We start from the raw sequence: 18,259 nt of genomic DNA on the forward strand, positions 1-18,259 counted from the left end.
GGAGTAATTATGGAAACTGACAATCTACTTTAAATTTCTTTTGTGAGTGTGGAGAAAGAGAATGACTATGTTTCCTGTAAAGTTATAAGAAGCCTGCATTTAACCAACGTGCCCTGGGCATACACTCTCCAGTTTTCGAAATGAAGGCTGTTGTACGTCTGAATGTGGCCTAACTCTGAAACCAAACCAAGGTTCTGCTTTGCCCTTAGAGGCCTGCAATCCTGATAGTCTCACTAATGCAATTAAAACAAATGGTGCTCAGTTCCAGTAATGCCAGGTGATGTTGGGTAAGCACCTTGCTATCACACACTGTTCAAGTATGTAACAGTACATATTTATTAAGCTCTTATTCACTACCACAAAGTCTAATATGTTCACAAAAGTGACATTTGAAAGCTCCATCTGTCTCTGAGGATCTGTAATCCAGCACCGATCCAAGGTCCTCTATAAATATTTGAGAAGCGCACATTACTTCAGCAGTGAAATGAAAATAAAGCACTTAAAGCTGGGCTCATACAGGCTTTATTAAAAAACTGTCTTCACAACTTGAGGAAGATGAGCAGTGTCCTGACAGACGAGTGGAGAGAGCAATGGAGTCAACCTGCCACCTCCACAGTTCAGCCTGACAATGAGGAGGACACAGTGGGATGAATGAGAGGAGATAGAAAAATGTGCTCCTCTATGAAGACAGACTGAATGAGGAGGCCATGGCTGTTGGTTTGTATGTCCTTGAAGTGAGACTTTTCAGGAAAAGTCTTCCATTATTAAGCATGACTTTGTACTCTCGCTCCACATCGGTTTCACTCAGCCTTTTTTCACGCTGGATTAATGAAGTCTGGCCTGAGCTGTCAGATGATGGTCACACAATTTAAGAGCATGTTGAGTGGAGGGATGCACATTTCAAGAGGCAGTAAAAAAATACAAAATGCATCACAGACAGTAAAATAGCTATTATAACAAAATAAAAGCATATTTTGATGCTTATGGAGATGAAACCAAATATTGCTAACTGTTGCACTGATGCAATAACTAAAACAGAAACATAAAGATACTAAACTAAAAAAGTAAACCCTTACTGTGTGTTTATGAAAATACAGACACACTTACACTGAGAGGGAATATTCTGTACACAGTCCCAGGCAGGAAGCAGGAGAGCTAAGGAATGCTTAGTTCAGCGTGTGTCTACAGTTCTCTATGTCCATGTCCATGTGTGTACGTACGTGATGAGAATGTGGTGAGTTAAAAACAGCCCCTAAGCTTCCATGCTAGATCATAAATAAAGCATGCACCAGTGAAGTGGGTTTTTTTGTTGCTGTGCAGCTGAACCAACTGAACACTAGGTCTACAGCTGCTTGAATACTGACGATGTGTTAACAGTAGTGCACACACGGTAGAGCTCCTGTACTCAACTCTGTTCCAAACAGACACAAAATAGGAATTTTGTTTAAGGCAGAGTGAGGCATATTACAATCCCTCCCACGATCACCAAGGCCAGGGCTAAACCATGCGTTCATATTCACACACACACAAACACAGGTGCACTTGCATTGAAAGTCCAGTTGAGGTGTCACACTGGGCTGCATGGCATAACTTTGGAGATTCTTTGCTAATTGAAAGGAGTTGGCTATTGTTTTCAGCTCATGAGATCGGTCACCCCTTGAAAAAGTCCATGAGGAGGATCTCTAACACACCACAGATAATGTTGTATGGATTGATTTCGACAGGCAGAACATAATTAAATGCCTCTCTCCCTCTGAGATTCTACATTCTCCCCCTCTTTATTTGATTTCAGGCTCTTTCCATCTCGCTGGTATGGTTGCTATGCATGCGCAAATGCACACTCCAGTTCTTGTTTTTGACCGAGGGACCAAGTAATGACAGTGCTGCAGGGTGGGCGCTGTGCCAAACTACACACCACTGCAATCAAGCCATCGCAGAAAGAGTGAGGTGGAGACAAAGAGAGGGAGTAAGACACAGTTTCAACTGCAAAAAGTGCTCAACAGATTGAAAACAAATACGGACATACATTATGCAACTAGTAACTAAACGTCTCAAAATCAATTGTGGGCAGTAGGCACACACTGAGCTTTGTGTCATAAATAGGTTGTTTAAACTTCTCCATAAATCCTATAGCGCATTTGACATAATGTTTATCGAATGCTTTGTTAACAGACAGAACATTCAGCCCATATTGGAAGACGCACTCTATTTTAGAGCCTAGATGCAGTTAATATACTGCAAAAGTACTTTAATCTGTCTTACTAAATGCTACATGAGGCTAGCTGCTGTATTTATTTTGGCCATCATGTAACCTATCACATCCTCTTTGTGCTCCAAACAGTTGAACATGGTGAAACATACATAAAAGACACACGAAAAGAGAGAATGCAGGAGGGTATAAAGAGCCCCAGATCTCTCTGAGCATGTGTTTACATTCAGGACAATGCTGCAGGGGCAAAAAAGCTCCTCCATCTGCCCTGACTGGCATGCACCAAGTGGTTTCCAATGACAACAGACGCACTCTTACACGCATGAATCCAACGGCGGAGAGGGAGGGATGGTGGGGAAGTGCTTAGGAATACGGCAGACAGAACACAGTGGACAGAGACAGGAGAGAAGTGTGACCTTTAGGTTTAGATTTACAGGTCAGTGAGGAGGCAGCGAGACCAGAGCAGAGCAGGTGGTGTGTCACAAAGAATTTGCATATATCAACAACTGCAGACACATGCAGAAAACATCAAGCTCCACTGACATTTGATTGTGACTAGTGGGGAGAGAGATGCAGTCTACAGCAGGTCAAAAATGAAAATAATCAGCATAATGGCAGCCTGTACACTATGCAAGACCAGCTAAATATGGATTTTCCACTGCTTTTGTGAATGTGTAAACAAAGTGCTGCAGAAGCTCAAGATGCTCTCTCAAGTGATGAGCCCTTTATTTGTGTCACTGTTGTTTTAAAGACTTGTTGTAAATGTATTGTGTGAGTTAGGACAGAGGAAGGGAAACAAAAACCTTGTGGAGGAAAATGACAGCTAAGGAGGGGGTTGTTAGGCTGCAAGAAAATGTGAAACAAGTGCATGAGCAAAAAGCAAAAGAGAGCTAGGAGCATTATACTGAACATAGAGAAGTGCAGGGAAAGAAGCACTCTGCCAACACACAAACACACACGCACAGATATGTCAGTCTAGGGAAGGGTTGACAGCAAAGAGAACAGCATGACATGATTAATGGCTGGGTACCGAATCCTTCACCGATTCACATCCTCTCTGCCGTTCTCTGGTCTCTGTGGCTGTGAATGACTGCAGATGGCAGAGGGATGTGCTTGCCTGCAGAGAGCCATGATAACTCTTATTACCTGGGAGTGAGAACTCAGGATCACCGTGGATAAGCATTAAAAGCCTGTCATGTCTGTCCCCTGACAGCCTGGACAAGGGCAGACAAAAAAAAAAAAGGTTTGGATATCAAGTCTGTCTAAGATAGACGGATCTTTTATGTTAATTTTAAAGATTAACTAACTAACTGCACTACTGGGACATTGCAGATAGATGTGCTGGTTGTGCCATCGAACATCACAAAGTATTTCAAATTAATGTAAGCGTGTGAAGTATTAAGAAAGATTAGAATTAATGTAAGCGCAGATTACTGGGGTGGAGACTGGCAGCCACTGCTTTCCTCGGTTCTGTACTTCACAATGCGGACTGTTGGGTTAGAATTTGAGGGGAATCTGCTGAATGGGGTGTGTATTATGCAGCACAAAAAGAATCAGAGCTACTGTTATGCACAAATGGAAGAAAATCTGTTCATAGTTTATAACATTGGCAAACAGATGGCTGAATGAATGAATGGAATGAAAATATGTTTATCCTCTCAAGTGAAGAAGAGGAGGATACTTGACTGAGGATTCAAGGATCCTCTTAGCCACAGGAAGCAGCATAGTTTATGAGAAAGGTAAATACTGACAAAGACCAACAGTAACGGGCCTGTGAGGCATGTGCCAATGTACCGATTACCTTCACAATTTTGAGACAAGCTACAACTTCTTTGTCACAATTGCAGAAGTGATACACATAGAACTTTTAACTTTTAAGGCATTTCTAAAATGATTGTTAAAACAGAATTAAAAGTGAGTTGAATTAAACATAAATCTGACAGATGAAAGCTAATAATCTTTAACAAACTGAAGGTCTGAAGTGAGTGAATGTTTAAGAAGCACACGCGCATTTGTGATCAAATACATTTAATTTGGTCGATTAACTCATCAAAGGTTTAAACTGAAAGAATGTGCTATGTGCTTAGACTGTGGTATATTCAATCAATAGCATGATGATAATTTGATACGTATCACAATATGAGATCACCCACTAGTTACTCTGTGCCTGGTAAAAACATTTACATCAGGCTGACTGTTGCCTTACGTATTAAGGCAGACAGGTTACTTGCATGAGGTACATAATGTCACTTTCCATATGTTTATTTTCCTCCAACAGCTCTCATATCATACAACAGTAACTACGCTGCAGTATTATAACTAACTTAACCTATAAACCAATAGATTATTTTTAACGTTAATGAAAATTGAGTGTTTAAATCAAATCATAAGACTTTCCCATTTCTCATCTCTGGGACTTTAAATGCCCAACATACATTATCATCCATGAGCGGAACAATTGCACACAGATGTGAAAAAATACCACATGCTCTCATGTGTTTAGGTTCCTGGCTGATAAACACTAATTGGATGCATGTGCAACCGTATGCAGACACTGAATTACACACTCAAGACAACATTTTAGTCTCATGAGGCAGACAAAGGCATCGTGTGTGTGTACATTTCTGTGTACGACTGTGAGTGCGCGTGAAGAAAACCTGAAATGCCAGCATACCTGAACAAAACCATTTAGTGTGTGTTATGCAGGCTCCCATTCACTCAGTCAGTATTTCCCCCGTATTTTTCTATTTCCTGATGCTGCTGTTTGGCAAACAGTGATTTCACACAAAGTTGCTACCTCAATTTCTTCTTAGAGCCGTCCTGGTCACCACAAACTATGCCCAACATACATAACTATGCTAACTAGCAACTTTTTACACATCTCTTTTTGAGTTGTTGCTTAACAATGACCTCTCTTAGCTCTAGTGTTTACAATAAACTCAATAAGAAATTATACATAGGCGGGTGATGAATTAAATACTGCATGAGATCCTTTCTAAAACAAACAACCACCCTCCACATCCTCAGACAGACAGCACATAGAAGAGACAGAGATGCTTCCCCCTGACTGCCTAAATCCACTCCATTCTTATTCTGCTTCCCCCAGAGGCAGACTTACATAACTAAAGTGCCTGGTGTTACACATGGAGAGATGAATAATCAAATAGTCAGTGGTGCTGGCTTGTTCTGACCCAGTCAGTGGGAAGAGCTCCCACAGCATGTAAAAATAATGTTGTTTTTTTCCCCTCTCATGCATGATTACCACCTTGGCTATGGCCTTCAGTGGTGTGCGCATGTGTTTGCGAAGACACGTGTGTGCTTTCCTGCATGGGGAGTGTGCATTATGTTGAGAGTGTGTGAGTGACAGGAAATGTGTATCAGAGTGTCTACATCAGGTTTGTAACATGCAGGCTTGGTGCCACTGCCACCTCCAGGCATCGGGACTGAAACACAGTCCCCGACAGTGCTGCATTGTCAGCTTGTTGGTGTATCAGCACTGCCTTCTAGGTCAGTCTGTCTTCTGTTTGCCCTGACAGGTGCGTATTAATTCTGCACACAGGACGCAGCCTGGTTTTCAAATCACCTCCCTTTGCATGTACACACTTACGCACGTTCGTTCGCATCTGCTCGCTCTCCTGATGGGAGAGCTCTCCGTGGTGCTGAAGGAGTAGTGGGCCAGGTGCTCGCTGGTGCCCGCACACACAGTAAGCCACACGCAAAGATATTCCCAGCCAGGCTTGTGAGGGCCCGATGTAGTCAGAAGATGCAACCCATAGCTGCTGATGCCTTATGTAATGCCATTCAATGTGAAAACTGATCTGGCTCCAAAGTTGTGGGTGCTCGTTTGTGCAGGTGTAACAGTTTGAGTGAATGTTTGCAGAGGTAGCGCGTGATATGTCTTTATATAGCCAGAGGCATGGAGTGGAAGTGCTGCTGTGGGGGCTGGCTAGAGGGGGGTTACAGTTCAAATACTGTGTAATTTAGAGATTGTTTCTCAAGTCAATCCTGTGATTCTGCATGGGCTGCATGATTAATATGGTTAAACTGTTAATAATATAATATCTGATCTGAATAGCATCTGATGTGTTTGTCCTGCATATTTTTTCACATTGATTATCTTCCAGCTGTCTGACCACATTGAGAGCATTTTGACATTTACTTACTACAGTGTGATAGTTTTATTTCATTTAGTTTTTCAAAATCACATTTCTCAGGTCTTTATGTTTGCAAATGTAAATGTGTTTTGTTCATCCATTGCTTTGCTTCCAAGGCAGCATATTCAGCAACTACAGCTGATTGAATTCTGCTCCACCCAGAGTGTGTCTCTCCTCTTTAAGGGACTAGCATTTCTCTGTCCTTAGCACTGGCAATGAGAGTGATTGGTTGCTCCTGACACGCCCCCCTCCATCTCCTAGGCAACATTGATTCTCAGTCCAATTACTGGAAAGGAACTGGGTTGCTACTGAGGTGCTGCTCATATAGAAATTGTATATAATTGGGATGGGGGAGTGAAAATCCAGACCAATATCTGCCCCAGCTGCTTACAAGCTACATGTGTCTCACACATCAGCCTCCACCTAGAACAAATCAATCCCGAGGCATGTGCTGGTTCTATTCTGAACTGTCGCCGAGGCTTTTCAATCTGAAGCAATCAGCCGAGAAAAGGAAGTATAAGTGTTTCACTGCTCATTCGTGAGGGGAAATTTTCAAAATCTGGGGTCACTCCCATAAGGAAAATATCAAGACAATTAAATTAAAGAGATGCCCCAGAAGAGCCACAGTTTGGAGACTTTTCACCAGCAATTCAGCTGGGAGCACTTTATCTATCTTCAAATTAAAAGAGCACACTTCTCTGGACCATTGGTATAATTTTACTGCACAGAGACAGAGACTGCCACCTCAGCATCCACCCCAGAGTCCAGACTGAGCACTGCTCTCACAGCTGTTTTCCAGCTCTATAAACTGTGAAGTAATGTTCCTTCTTATTAGTTTGTGTAATCGTTCAAATGTTATTTATAAATAAATCACCAAAGTTGTCATATTTCCTTATATAAGCAGTGACACTCAAATTTGTGCAATCCAAATTTGGTTTGAAGTTTCACATTCCAAAAAAAAAAAAAAAAAAGCTGTATGTGATGAAAATGATGATTGTTATGGTGCATTTACAATCACGTGGACTTCATAAATGTAAATAACCTATATGGCTTTAGTGCCACATTCTTTGGAAGAACAGGGATTAAGTGCACCGAAAAAGAAGTGAACAGCCGCATGAAGGTGGAGGAGGGTGAATTATCTGAAGGATCAGGGATCAGGCTTGAGAACGTAGGGTTTGGGGACGACAGAGCCTGAAACTTGAGAGCCACTGGGCTCACCGTTATTTGTATGCTCAGTACACTGCATCCAGTCCAGGGACTCTCTCGGTCTGTTTAAACTTGCGCTGTTATTCATTCTGCTCTAATTCAAGCTCTCACACAGGCTATGTGACTTCCGGCTCAGCGGTCCCACACCACTGCTGTGGCACCTGGGTCCTCCTTCACCAAAGATCCCTCTGCCCTGATGCCCAGGGGGGGTTGCTGAACACTGCATCCAAATTGACATAAAGCACCACAAACCTTAAATAGCACAATCATGTATTTCTGTCACCAGGTCACCTCTGTAATGTTGTTTTCAGGAATCACAGACACACACACACACACACACACACACACACACACCTCGATCATTGAAAACACATACATTACATTAATGGACATATGCAGCTGCAAGGATGTATTGCAGATTCAGTGCAGGCACAACTTTTAACCCTCTTGTCACCAAAGACTGAGAACATCTACGCTTGAACTAATCATTTGAGGTATGGGTTTATTCTGATGATACAACCGTTATGTTCTGACATCTATGCTGCTGATGGTGAATAGAAATATTATAAATACTATGTATACAGTGACATAGCAACAGTATATGGCGTTTCATCAAACAGATTGGAATATGAAAAACGTCAAAACCACACGCAGATCTGTGTCAAATAAACGTTCTCATTCTAATAATTCATGAGTTTGACCCTTACCTGTATCAAAGTGCGAGCTAAAGGCAAAGCTGGGATTGAAAAACGCCGAAGACATGACAATCACATGTAGAGCAAAGACCATCCTCCTCGTTGCGTTTCAAGAAAAAGGCAAAAGCCTTCACACAGAAAGGTCACAAATAAAATCCAGCCTCAAGTGCGCTTAAGATTCAAGTGACATGTAGAGGAGGCGGTAATGCGCAGCATTTTATTCCATCACACCTCACAGAGAGCCCCTCTGAAAATCCTGCTCCACCTTCAGCTCGAGCAGACTTGGAGGCAGATGTTGACAGTCATTTCCATGTTACTACATCTGTTGGTTTACTTGTTTGACAAAAAATAAATAAAAAAATATCCCGGCTCGCGCCCTTTGTCGTGAGATTGCAATGATGAACCGGTGTGGTTGCGTCTTTTAGACAACCCAAAGAAATCCTCATCCGTTATTCACACCGATTTCATAAACTGTCAAATCTCCACTCTTACAAAAAAAATGGCATTTTACCATTTGGTTTCCTTTCAGAATAAATGGATTCTCATGATCCCGAACTACATGTAACATGTCGTTTTCTGGCACAGCAGCTGTTTTTTTTTTTTTTTTTTTTTGAAAACGGTGCGTTGGGCAGCGATGTGCATTCGTGTTTGGCTTCAGCACAGAAAGACTATAAGACATTTTGCACCAGTGTCAAGGGCGCCATTGTATAAAGGTACTTCCGCTAATAGTTTTCAAAGTAAAATCTTCTGTACGCAGCAGAGGAGCCATTTTCTGTTTTATTTTGAAGACAGAATCAGCTTAATTTCCGCAGCGCTCTAGTACTTGACAGACATTTCTAGAGGACTCCAGCATTTGCGAAATGAAATTAAATTGGGAGTCCAGGCATCACTGTCGGTGCTGGAGCAGGCAAAGAGTCCACATCGTTCGGATATTGTTAAATAACGCCTGCGGCATGAGTCATGAGCCGAGCTGCAGAGTTTGTTCTAGGGGGATGATGCAGTGGCAACGTTCCAATCCGAGACTTTGCAGGTTGACCGCACTGTAAAACGCCGGACAGATGACAGGCAGAACCACAGAGACTGAACAAGGCCACAAGTGGACAGGTGAGGAACGGCAGAGTCAAGGGACACAGGTAGCGCAGGCGTCAAGGTAGGCTACTCGTGTAAACCGCGTGTAAACTCACGTAAATGTGGGTCAAATGACTTTTATTCCCACGTTTATCTGCCGAGTCTTGGAATAAAATCCCATTTGTCTTTAAAGAACATCCTAAAGCTTACAGTAGGGCTTTTCAACCCTGACGTTTGTGCCCCTTGGTGGTCAGTGCAGGCATTGCATATGATCCCTGACCATGCATTTACACTCACTGGCCACTTTATTAGGTACACCTGCATAATCTAATACAAATCCAGTACAGCGTGAGTTCTACTTTACAGTGTTATAATTTCTCAGTTTTTAAGTTAACACTGTCAGAAAGGTGATAAATTTACTCTCTGTTTGCTAGTTTTTCTCAGGTGCTAAAACACTAAACCCCATTGAACCAAATTGTCAGTGGCCTAAACTCATTTTTGAATCAAACACTCTTTTGTCCAAACACTATTTAGGTACATGGATACAAATTGCAAAACTTTTTTTTTGCTAAACTTTAAACACATTCTCAGTCAATTAACACATTTCACACTTGTGTTGCAAAATTGTAAACACTGGCAGAAAACCGTGAACTCAACTCCAACACAGCTGTCACCTTTTACACACAATAATTCAAAACTGAACACACGTGTTTCTTATGACCAATCAGGCAGGAGGTAAAAGTTAGTTCAGAGGTACGTGTGCATCCATCTACAGTGGAGAGAAACTTACAGAGAGGCAGAGGAGGAAGAGTTAGTGTGAGAGGTGATGGACGAGGAGGAAGAGGAAGACCAAGATCAATCATTACTGATGAAATTCGGACAATAATTGTAGACCTTGTTCTCGTTCATGGGATGACAATGAGGGGAGTAGTTGCCTGTGATGTGTATAAAGTCCTGGCTAAACCCCACACAAACACTTCATGTTACAGAGTGAATCTCAATTACAGTGATTGTGCAGTAATGGGCTTTTCTTTTTCTTCATTTTTTTGTTAGGAAAGTGCTAAATGTAGATATCACTTTGACTACAATATTTATTTCCTAATTACATGTACAGTAGTCATTTTCTGTTACTGTAACTTCATGCCCTGGATTCTGTGTCCTAGATTATTTCATGTGGTATCTAACAAATGCTCTGTGGCAAATATATTTTTACTTGCTCTCTGTGTGATCTTGAACACATTGTTTGGTTTTGAACACAGGATAACTGGTTTTGAGGTGATAGTTTGGCTTTCATAGAAAGGTCTGCCGTTTTGTGACCTTAGTTTAAATTTTTGTATTTGTGTTTAAGCTTTTGAGAAAATGGGTGGGGTTTCTAAGGAAATGTGTTTTTGCAATTGAGAAACACTGTATTGAGGTTGCAGTGTTTAGTGGAGTCCTACTGGAGTGGATTATGAAGTGCTTCTAAAGTTTTGACCCCCTCATTCATTTTAAATAGGGCAGCCAAAACATTCGTTTTCTACTCCAGTACGACTCTTCCACCCACTATAACCTCAATAATAAACAGAGAGTAGAATTTTCTTCTGTCTGACAGTCTTAACTTAAAAACCGAGAAATTATAATGTTGTAAAAGTAGAGCAACTGTATTGGATATCATTAGATTATACAGGTGTACCTAATAAAGTGGCCAGTAAGTGTAGATCCACTGTGGAAATCACGATTTGTTTTATTGTGTTATTTTAAAAAGACAGTTCCATTTATTGTTTGAATATGCTTTGCTGTGCTTTGCTACTGTCCAAAGTCTCCCTGATGTCATATGCATATCAATAAATTCAGGTGCGAAGTTATCTTTCAACCTCTTTCCTCACATCCCACAGTTGAAAATCCCACTCAAACACAATCACACCAGTGTTGATAATTTTATCCAGAATGATTGACTATATGTGAATCTTTGTAAATGATCTAGTTTTTGCTTTCTACTGTGTGCGATCACACTCTGGAGTTATATTCCTTGACTTTTTAATAAATAAGCATTTATTAGTTTGACTTTACAGTAGTTTGTCTGATCAACCTGAGGGCAATGAAAAAAGAAAACCACACAGTGCACAGTGTTGGTATTCTGTTGAATGGACACTAGGGGGCAGAACTGGATAACTATCAGAAAGGCAACGAGGACATGTTTTCTAGTACTAAAGTTTGTAAAAGAATGTAGACGGATATCCTAGATATTATGGGCTAATTTTTCACCTTTTCTCTGAATCTGAATTTTCTTGAAATATTCAATCTCTGAACGTTCTGACTTTGTTCTTAGAATTTTAATGCAGCTTGAAAAACACCATTATCTGCTGGATGCACCTGAAATCCGCCATTTTTACAGTAAGTTCGTGTAAATGAAGAGGTCAGGTGTCAACTGTCAGTACTGGAAATACAACGAGGAAAGCTGGTATTAAAGGAATAAAATGTTAAGATTAAAAAGATAGTTTGGCCTTGAAGGTGTGAGTGGTGTGACACCGAAACAGAAACCTCCTGTTGTGATACTGAAGAAGGGAGAGACAGCCCTTATTAACTCTAATGTTTTTTCAGATGATGGCTTTTGCCAAAATATAACCCAAACCCTTTTTTTGTCATCTTTAATACTAAATCTTTTTTTGGACAATGGAAACAAAATATTTTTCAACAAGGGATTATTTCTCTCTTTCTGTAACATTTGTTAAATGATAACACTGCAAGTCTTTCCTGGTATGAAGGATCTGCTTTATTACTAATCTTGTAGAGGTTAAGGATAATTTTTAATAACTATATTCACTCTTGGCAGATTGAAAACTAATAATTACAGATATTTTTCCTTTGATGAGTCAGGCTCCACCCTCACCCCTTCTGTCCTAAAGGTCTTATTTCCCTGGAGCACTGAGCTCCAGCCCAAAAACGCTTCAGTCTGTTCTTGTTTAGAAGAGGAGCAGAATGACCATCTAAAATTGTCCTTCTTTCTTTCTTTTGCCGTTTGCTCATATTTTACATGTCAAATACACTTGCATGCTTCTTATACTCTGATGTGTTAGGTGGACGTGTTATATCCTCTTTGCAATTGTAATGTTCATAATCAAAAACAAGTGGATTAAGTTGATTGAGTTTATTTTCTAAGTGAACTGAAACGGATCAGTGAAGCATCACCTCTCTCCTGCTCTCTGTTCCTTCACAGGATGCACCTGTAGGCTTCATATATTTATTTATAGCTCCATGTAAATGAGGAGCTCAAGTGACATCAATTCTCTTTAGTTATAATGTTGTTATGCACAACCAAAAACAAACATATAGTAATGTCTTTTCGGTTAAAAAAAGTGAACTTTAATCATTAAATATGTGACCCCCCCCAAACATTTTATTTGAAATAATTTTATTTGTTATCATTAAACAGACAATACAACAGCAAATATGACCTCATCTTCAGAACCACATTTTTTGAAGACACGTAATAATGAGCAGAAAGTAGTAATTTTATTCTTTGAAACAACTGTAACTTAATCTGTGGAAGCTCCTCCTCCTTTCAGTATCTCTCAGTTTCAGTGTTGTATTAAACTGATCCTCCAGCAGCTCCTCTCTTCATCCTCCAAAGCCTCTGATCTGTCAGCAGAAAGTTCACTTTCCAAGCTACATGGACAACATGCTGGGGACCCTCTGCTCTCTCATCACTGCTCTCACATGTAAGGAGACGGACTCACTGCAGCTCTGAGCTCATGTTGGATTCTTCAGTCTGTGTGTTTGACTCCATGTTCATCTTGTTGTTTCCAGGTGTGAGTGGTGTGACGGTGGTGACACAGAAACTTCCTGTTGTGTCAGTGGGGAAAGGAGACACAGTCACCATGAACTGTAACCTGGGGACTGTTACTGATAGAGCTGCCTGCTGGTATAAACAGATTCCAGGAAGAGCTCCTCACTTTGTACTGTTGTTTCATCATTCCTACTCATCTCCAACTTATGGCTCTGGTTTCTCATCCCCAAAGTTCACCTCCACTCATCAGTCACAATCAGATTATCGTTTGATAATCAACAATGTGGCGGAGGGAGATTCAGCAGTTTATTACTGTCACACATGGGAGGAGTCTGCTATGAAGCATGTATCACAGTGATTTATACTGTGACATAAAAGCTCCTCATTAACCACTTCTGCTTTTTGAGACTCTGATACATTCTGACACTGAGTGAAGCTATCACAAGCAGTCTGCATGATTAAAATATGTTTTATTGGCTGATATAAATTCACTGTTTGTGATGGAAAGAAAATTACAAACAGATGGAAAATGTAACATCGACACTCAAAACATATGAACTCTGCATCTGATCAAATCAACTACTGTACACATCATTTACTTTGAACATGTTATAGGGATGAAATTAACAAGAATATATAAATATTGTAAGTTACCATGGTTTATTCATATCACTCAAACATGTTTCTCTTCTGCAAATGAGACATGTTTCATTTTTTCGAGTATAATACAGTGCTTGCTAATAATATAATATGTTTAACAGAAAATTAAAGAATCCATCCCTACATTCATTACTATTACTTAAAAATAGAAAATACATTCCAAACATAGACAGAAAAACATTGCTGACTCAAATCTTTTTTTTCCTGTCAGCTTATCCTGTGAGTTCAGGGTCGGCACAGCAGATCATTTTCCACATGTTGATTTGGCACAATTTATGCAGGATTCCTTTCCTGACGCAACCCTCTCCAATTTCTACCAGTCTTGGACTGGTACTGCACAGTTGGGGATGGGAAGGGCTGTTAGGGATTCAGTGTCTTGCCCAGAGACACTTTGAAATATAGCTGGCACCGGGGATTGAACCACTGACCCTGTGGTCCGTGGAAGACTGCCTTGCCAGCTGAGCTACAGTTGCCCAAATCTTTGTTAACTAGTTACTATTTCACACACATCAGAGAAACACTATATTAGAATCTGAGAATTTTGAGATTCAGAACAATCAATGTGATAAACATCCCACATACCAACTTAGATTTTGCTGCTAGAGATAAAATGGAAACTTAAAGTAACAAATGTCCAGCATGGTTTGCTCATATTTACTGAGCGTCTAACATTAATTCGGCATTTACCTAAAAAGCAAAAAACTTTTTATTCACACGGTCCAAGGTAAAGATGTGAAAACCCTCATGTGTAATGTTTTTGATTTATAAATGAAAACACACATTTGCATGTTGAAACTCGTCCTCCAATTCTCCTCATCAGTTTCTTTAAATACTTCAGTCTGTCTTCTCCTCACACTCCAACCCTGTTCACCTCTCAGCTGATCACCACACTCTGATAACATGCTGGGGACTCTGCTCTCTCATCACTGCTCTAACATGTGAGATGTTCTTCTTATTCATTTTATAGCCCATAATATCAGGCAGAAAGTCTTTACTCTTTTTACTCTCTGTGTATGTTGACAGGTGTTGATGCAGTGATAGTGTTGACCCAGACGCCTGCTGTCCACACAGTTTCTCCAGGACAAGAAGTTGTACTCAACTGTAACATTCAGAGAGATGATGGATATTATGTCTATTGATACAAACAGGTTCTTGGTAAAGCTCCTTAGTATGTTCTGAGATTTGATCATTCTCATAGTTCACCCACCTTTGGATCAGGATTCTCTTCAGACCGATTCAACTCTAAAACTTCATCAAACATCGATTATAATTTTATCATAAAGCCTGCATAGACAGGAGACTCTGCCGTCTATTACTGTAAAACATGGGACAACTCAACCATGGAAAACGTATCACAGTGATTCACCCTGTAACAAAAACCTCCTCACTAAAAACTTTTGATTATTGACTCTCTGACACATGTTGGCTGTTAATGAACAGTCACAACCAAATATCTCTGGAGTAAAACAATAGAAATAATTTTAGAAACATTTCAGGAATTGTTTGCACCACAAGGCAGCTAAGCCTGTGCAGACGTTTACACTTTTCAACAACATGTGAATACAGACCATAAAGATATCAACCTTTTATTTTGAAAAAACAAAGCAAGTTCAAGAAAAAACAGTTCTTCACAGAATGGAAAAGCTACATATGCCAGACTAGAAGGCACATTTTCATTTTTTTCTAATATTTTATTTAAAAAGTAATGATGTTTTAAAGAGAAAATAAAAAAAGAAATATTACATTTGGACATAACAGTGAACCTAGAGGGAAATGTTAGCATAAAGCTAAACATTACAGAAATTATGTGATGTACAGTCACTCATCCAGGTTTAGAGAATCAGAAGCATCCTCAAGTTCGGCAGCATTTTTGAATATGATCAGACTAATGAATGAGCTGGTGACAGTGAGGGTTGCTGTGAACAGGATGTTTCAGTTCCACTCCTCTCATCATTGAGAGTCAGGAGCTTTCTGTACAGCCACGTGTACGAACTGAAGCTGATTGTGACAGGTACGTTCTATTAAATTGATAATAACCCATTTTGTCTCTTTCTATTGTTGTGTAATTTAAAGCAGTAGAACCAGTATAAACAAGAAGATTCATATTTAAAACATTTCAGGAGACATTTGTTTGGAAAAAGTAAAAATGTCATTTAATCCAACGTTTGTCTTTATTAATATTTTATTATATATATGTAAATCTTGTAAATGTGTTTCCTAATATATTCCATCATTAGGGTGAGTACTCACTGTGTATTATGTCTTCATTGAAAACATTGTTTATCTGAGACAGTTATTTGTGAAAGAGCGGCAACATTTATAAATTAAAACAGTATCTGAGGAAATTTCATGGTAATGGACATCATTTCTATGGCATATTCATAATCCACATATTGTATCTCCAAAAGGATTAAAAAAGTTAAAAAAAAAAACATGTTTGAGTTTGTAATACCAGACTCGTCCAGTTGTGTATGTTATGTTCTCTATGCTCCATTACTTCTAATATATAATTATTTAAATGTCATCCACATAGCTTCAGGCTCCAGTCTCCCTCCTCCTGTCCTGACCATCTTCCCTCTGTCCAGTACTGAGCTCCAGTCCTACAAAGTGTCTCTGGTCTGTCTGTCCAGTCAGTCTGTGCCTTTTGCAGATGTGACCTGGTTGGCTGCTGGGAGTCCAGTGAGCAGTGGGATCTCTATCAGCACTGCTGCTCAGCAACTAGACCAGACTTTCCAAATCAGCAGTTACTGGAAATCCAGACATCAGACTGGAACATGGATAAGGTTTACACATGTAAAGTGTCTCTGGGTTCCCAGTCTTCAGAGAAAAACATTAACAAGTCAAACTGTCCCACTGAACAACAGTGGAGGAGCAGAACCACCATTTAACATCTGCTTCTTTACTGTTTGTGCTGTTTGCTCATCTTTTACATGTTAGAGTTCATTTGTCTGCAGGCTTGTAATACATGTTGAAACAGTTTGGTGTAGTTGTTGTAACAACTTTGTTGTTGTTGCATTTTTTTATGACTCATTCAATAAAATAAAAAAAATCTTGATTAAATAAAAGTAGTAATGATTACTCTTTTTAACAATATTTGCAAAAATTACAATGTTACTGTAACAATATTCAAACATTAATTAACAACACTTTGTATTTGTTTATTTATTTGCTACTGGTCATTTTTACACAAGTAAAAAACTTGATCAACATTTTTCCTTTTAACGATTAAAGTTATTGGTCTGAACTGAAACTGAGATTTTTATTGTCTGTCAGTGAAGCATCATCTCTCTGCTCTTCTCTGTCTTGCTTTGCAGGATGCACCTGCAGGCCTCCTCTGCTTATTCATAATATAATTTAAATGAAGAGGACACATGTCAGTTATCATGTAGTGAGATATATATTTGTCATCATAAATGTAAACACACTGATTAAAAGCCACTTTTTGCTGCAAGAGATTGTTTTAAATGTATCACTCAGAAATGGATGTTAAACTAGAACAACTGATTATTTTACACAAAGGCCACTATTAAAAAAATGTTAGAATAATCCTCTTTACATATTATATGAGAGAAACTGATGTCAAAGTATTTCATATCCAAAGCTTCTCCTCCTTTCAGTGTCTCTCAGTTTCAGTGTTAAACTGCTCCTCTAGCAGCTCCTCTCTTCATCCTCCAAAGCCTCTGATCTGTCAGCAGTAAGTTCACTTTCCAACCTACACTGACAACATGCTGGGGACCCTCTGCTCTCTCATCACTGCTCTCACATGTAAGGAGATGGACTCACTGCAGCTCTGAGCTCATGTTGGATTCTTCAGTCTGTGTGTTTGACTCCATGTTCATCTTGTTGTTTCCAGGTGTGAGTGGTGTGACGGTGGTGACACAGAAACCTCCTGTTGTGTCAGTGGGGAAAGGCCAAATTCACACTGTGTTGTCAAAAGGTCTTTCAGAAAAGAGGAATAATCCTGAGATGAAAGTTGAACCTTTTTTATTCAGTCAATGTTTTGCTTATTGTTAATGTCACATGTATATCAGTGTTGTCAACATTTTATTTTATTATGCAGACCACTCTTCATGCTGAAGAGGATTTTTTTATATATAACCAACATGCACACAGATGATGAAATTTATTAAATATTATCAGACCAAACTAAAAAATATATTTTAAAATTAAGTAAAAAAAAATCCTGCAGTGTAATAAATGAACACTAGAGAGAGATATTTCATTATTTTACCTCAAGCACAGTTGCTATAGTTGCCAGGATATATTTTATATGAAGCTGTAAATGAATTTGCATCTTTCATCAGTGAAGCATCACCTCTATACTCCTCCTTCTCTTTCCTACCAGGATGCAGCTGCAGGCCTCCTCTCTTTATTTATAGCTCCATGTAAATGAAGTGGTCAAACATCAGCTCTCTGTAAAAGAAGAAGAAACTGTCCCTGACTAGAAACACAGAAATAAAATAACACACAGTAATGTACTAAAGATGTTAAATCCAGTACA

At 39.6% G+C, this 18,259-nt stretch overlaps 1 protein-coding gene and 1 pseudogene across 1 annotated transcript in view; one reads left to right on the forward strand and one right to left on the reverse strand.

Moving 5' to 3' along the window:
- aatka (apoptosis-associated tyrosine kinase a) overlaps positions 1-8,696 on the reverse strand; it is a 29,250-nt gene extending 20,554 nt beyond the window's left edge. The window contains exon 1 of the mRNA XM_067476015.1: positions 8,277-8,696. Within this exon, the coding sequence (XP_067332116.1) occupies positions 8,277-8,358 (82 nt within the window). The 5' untranslated portion in view covers positions 8,359-8,696. The remainder of the gene's footprint in view (positions 1-8,276) is intronic.
- A 247-nt stretch (positions 8,697-8,943) lies between these two features.
- LOC137099325 (immunoglobulin lambda-1 light chain-like) lies at positions 8,944-16,823 on the forward strand (annotated as a pseudogene).
- The last annotated feature ends 1,436 nt before the right edge of the window (positions 16,824-18,259 follow it).

Source organism: Channa argus, chromosome 15 (assembly GCF_033026475.1).
Source record: "Channa argus isolate prfri chromosome 15, Channa argus male v1.0, whole genome shotgun sequence".
NCBI classification, from domain to species: Eukaryota; Metazoa; Chordata; class Actinopteri; order Anabantiformes; family Channidae; genus Channa; species Channa argus.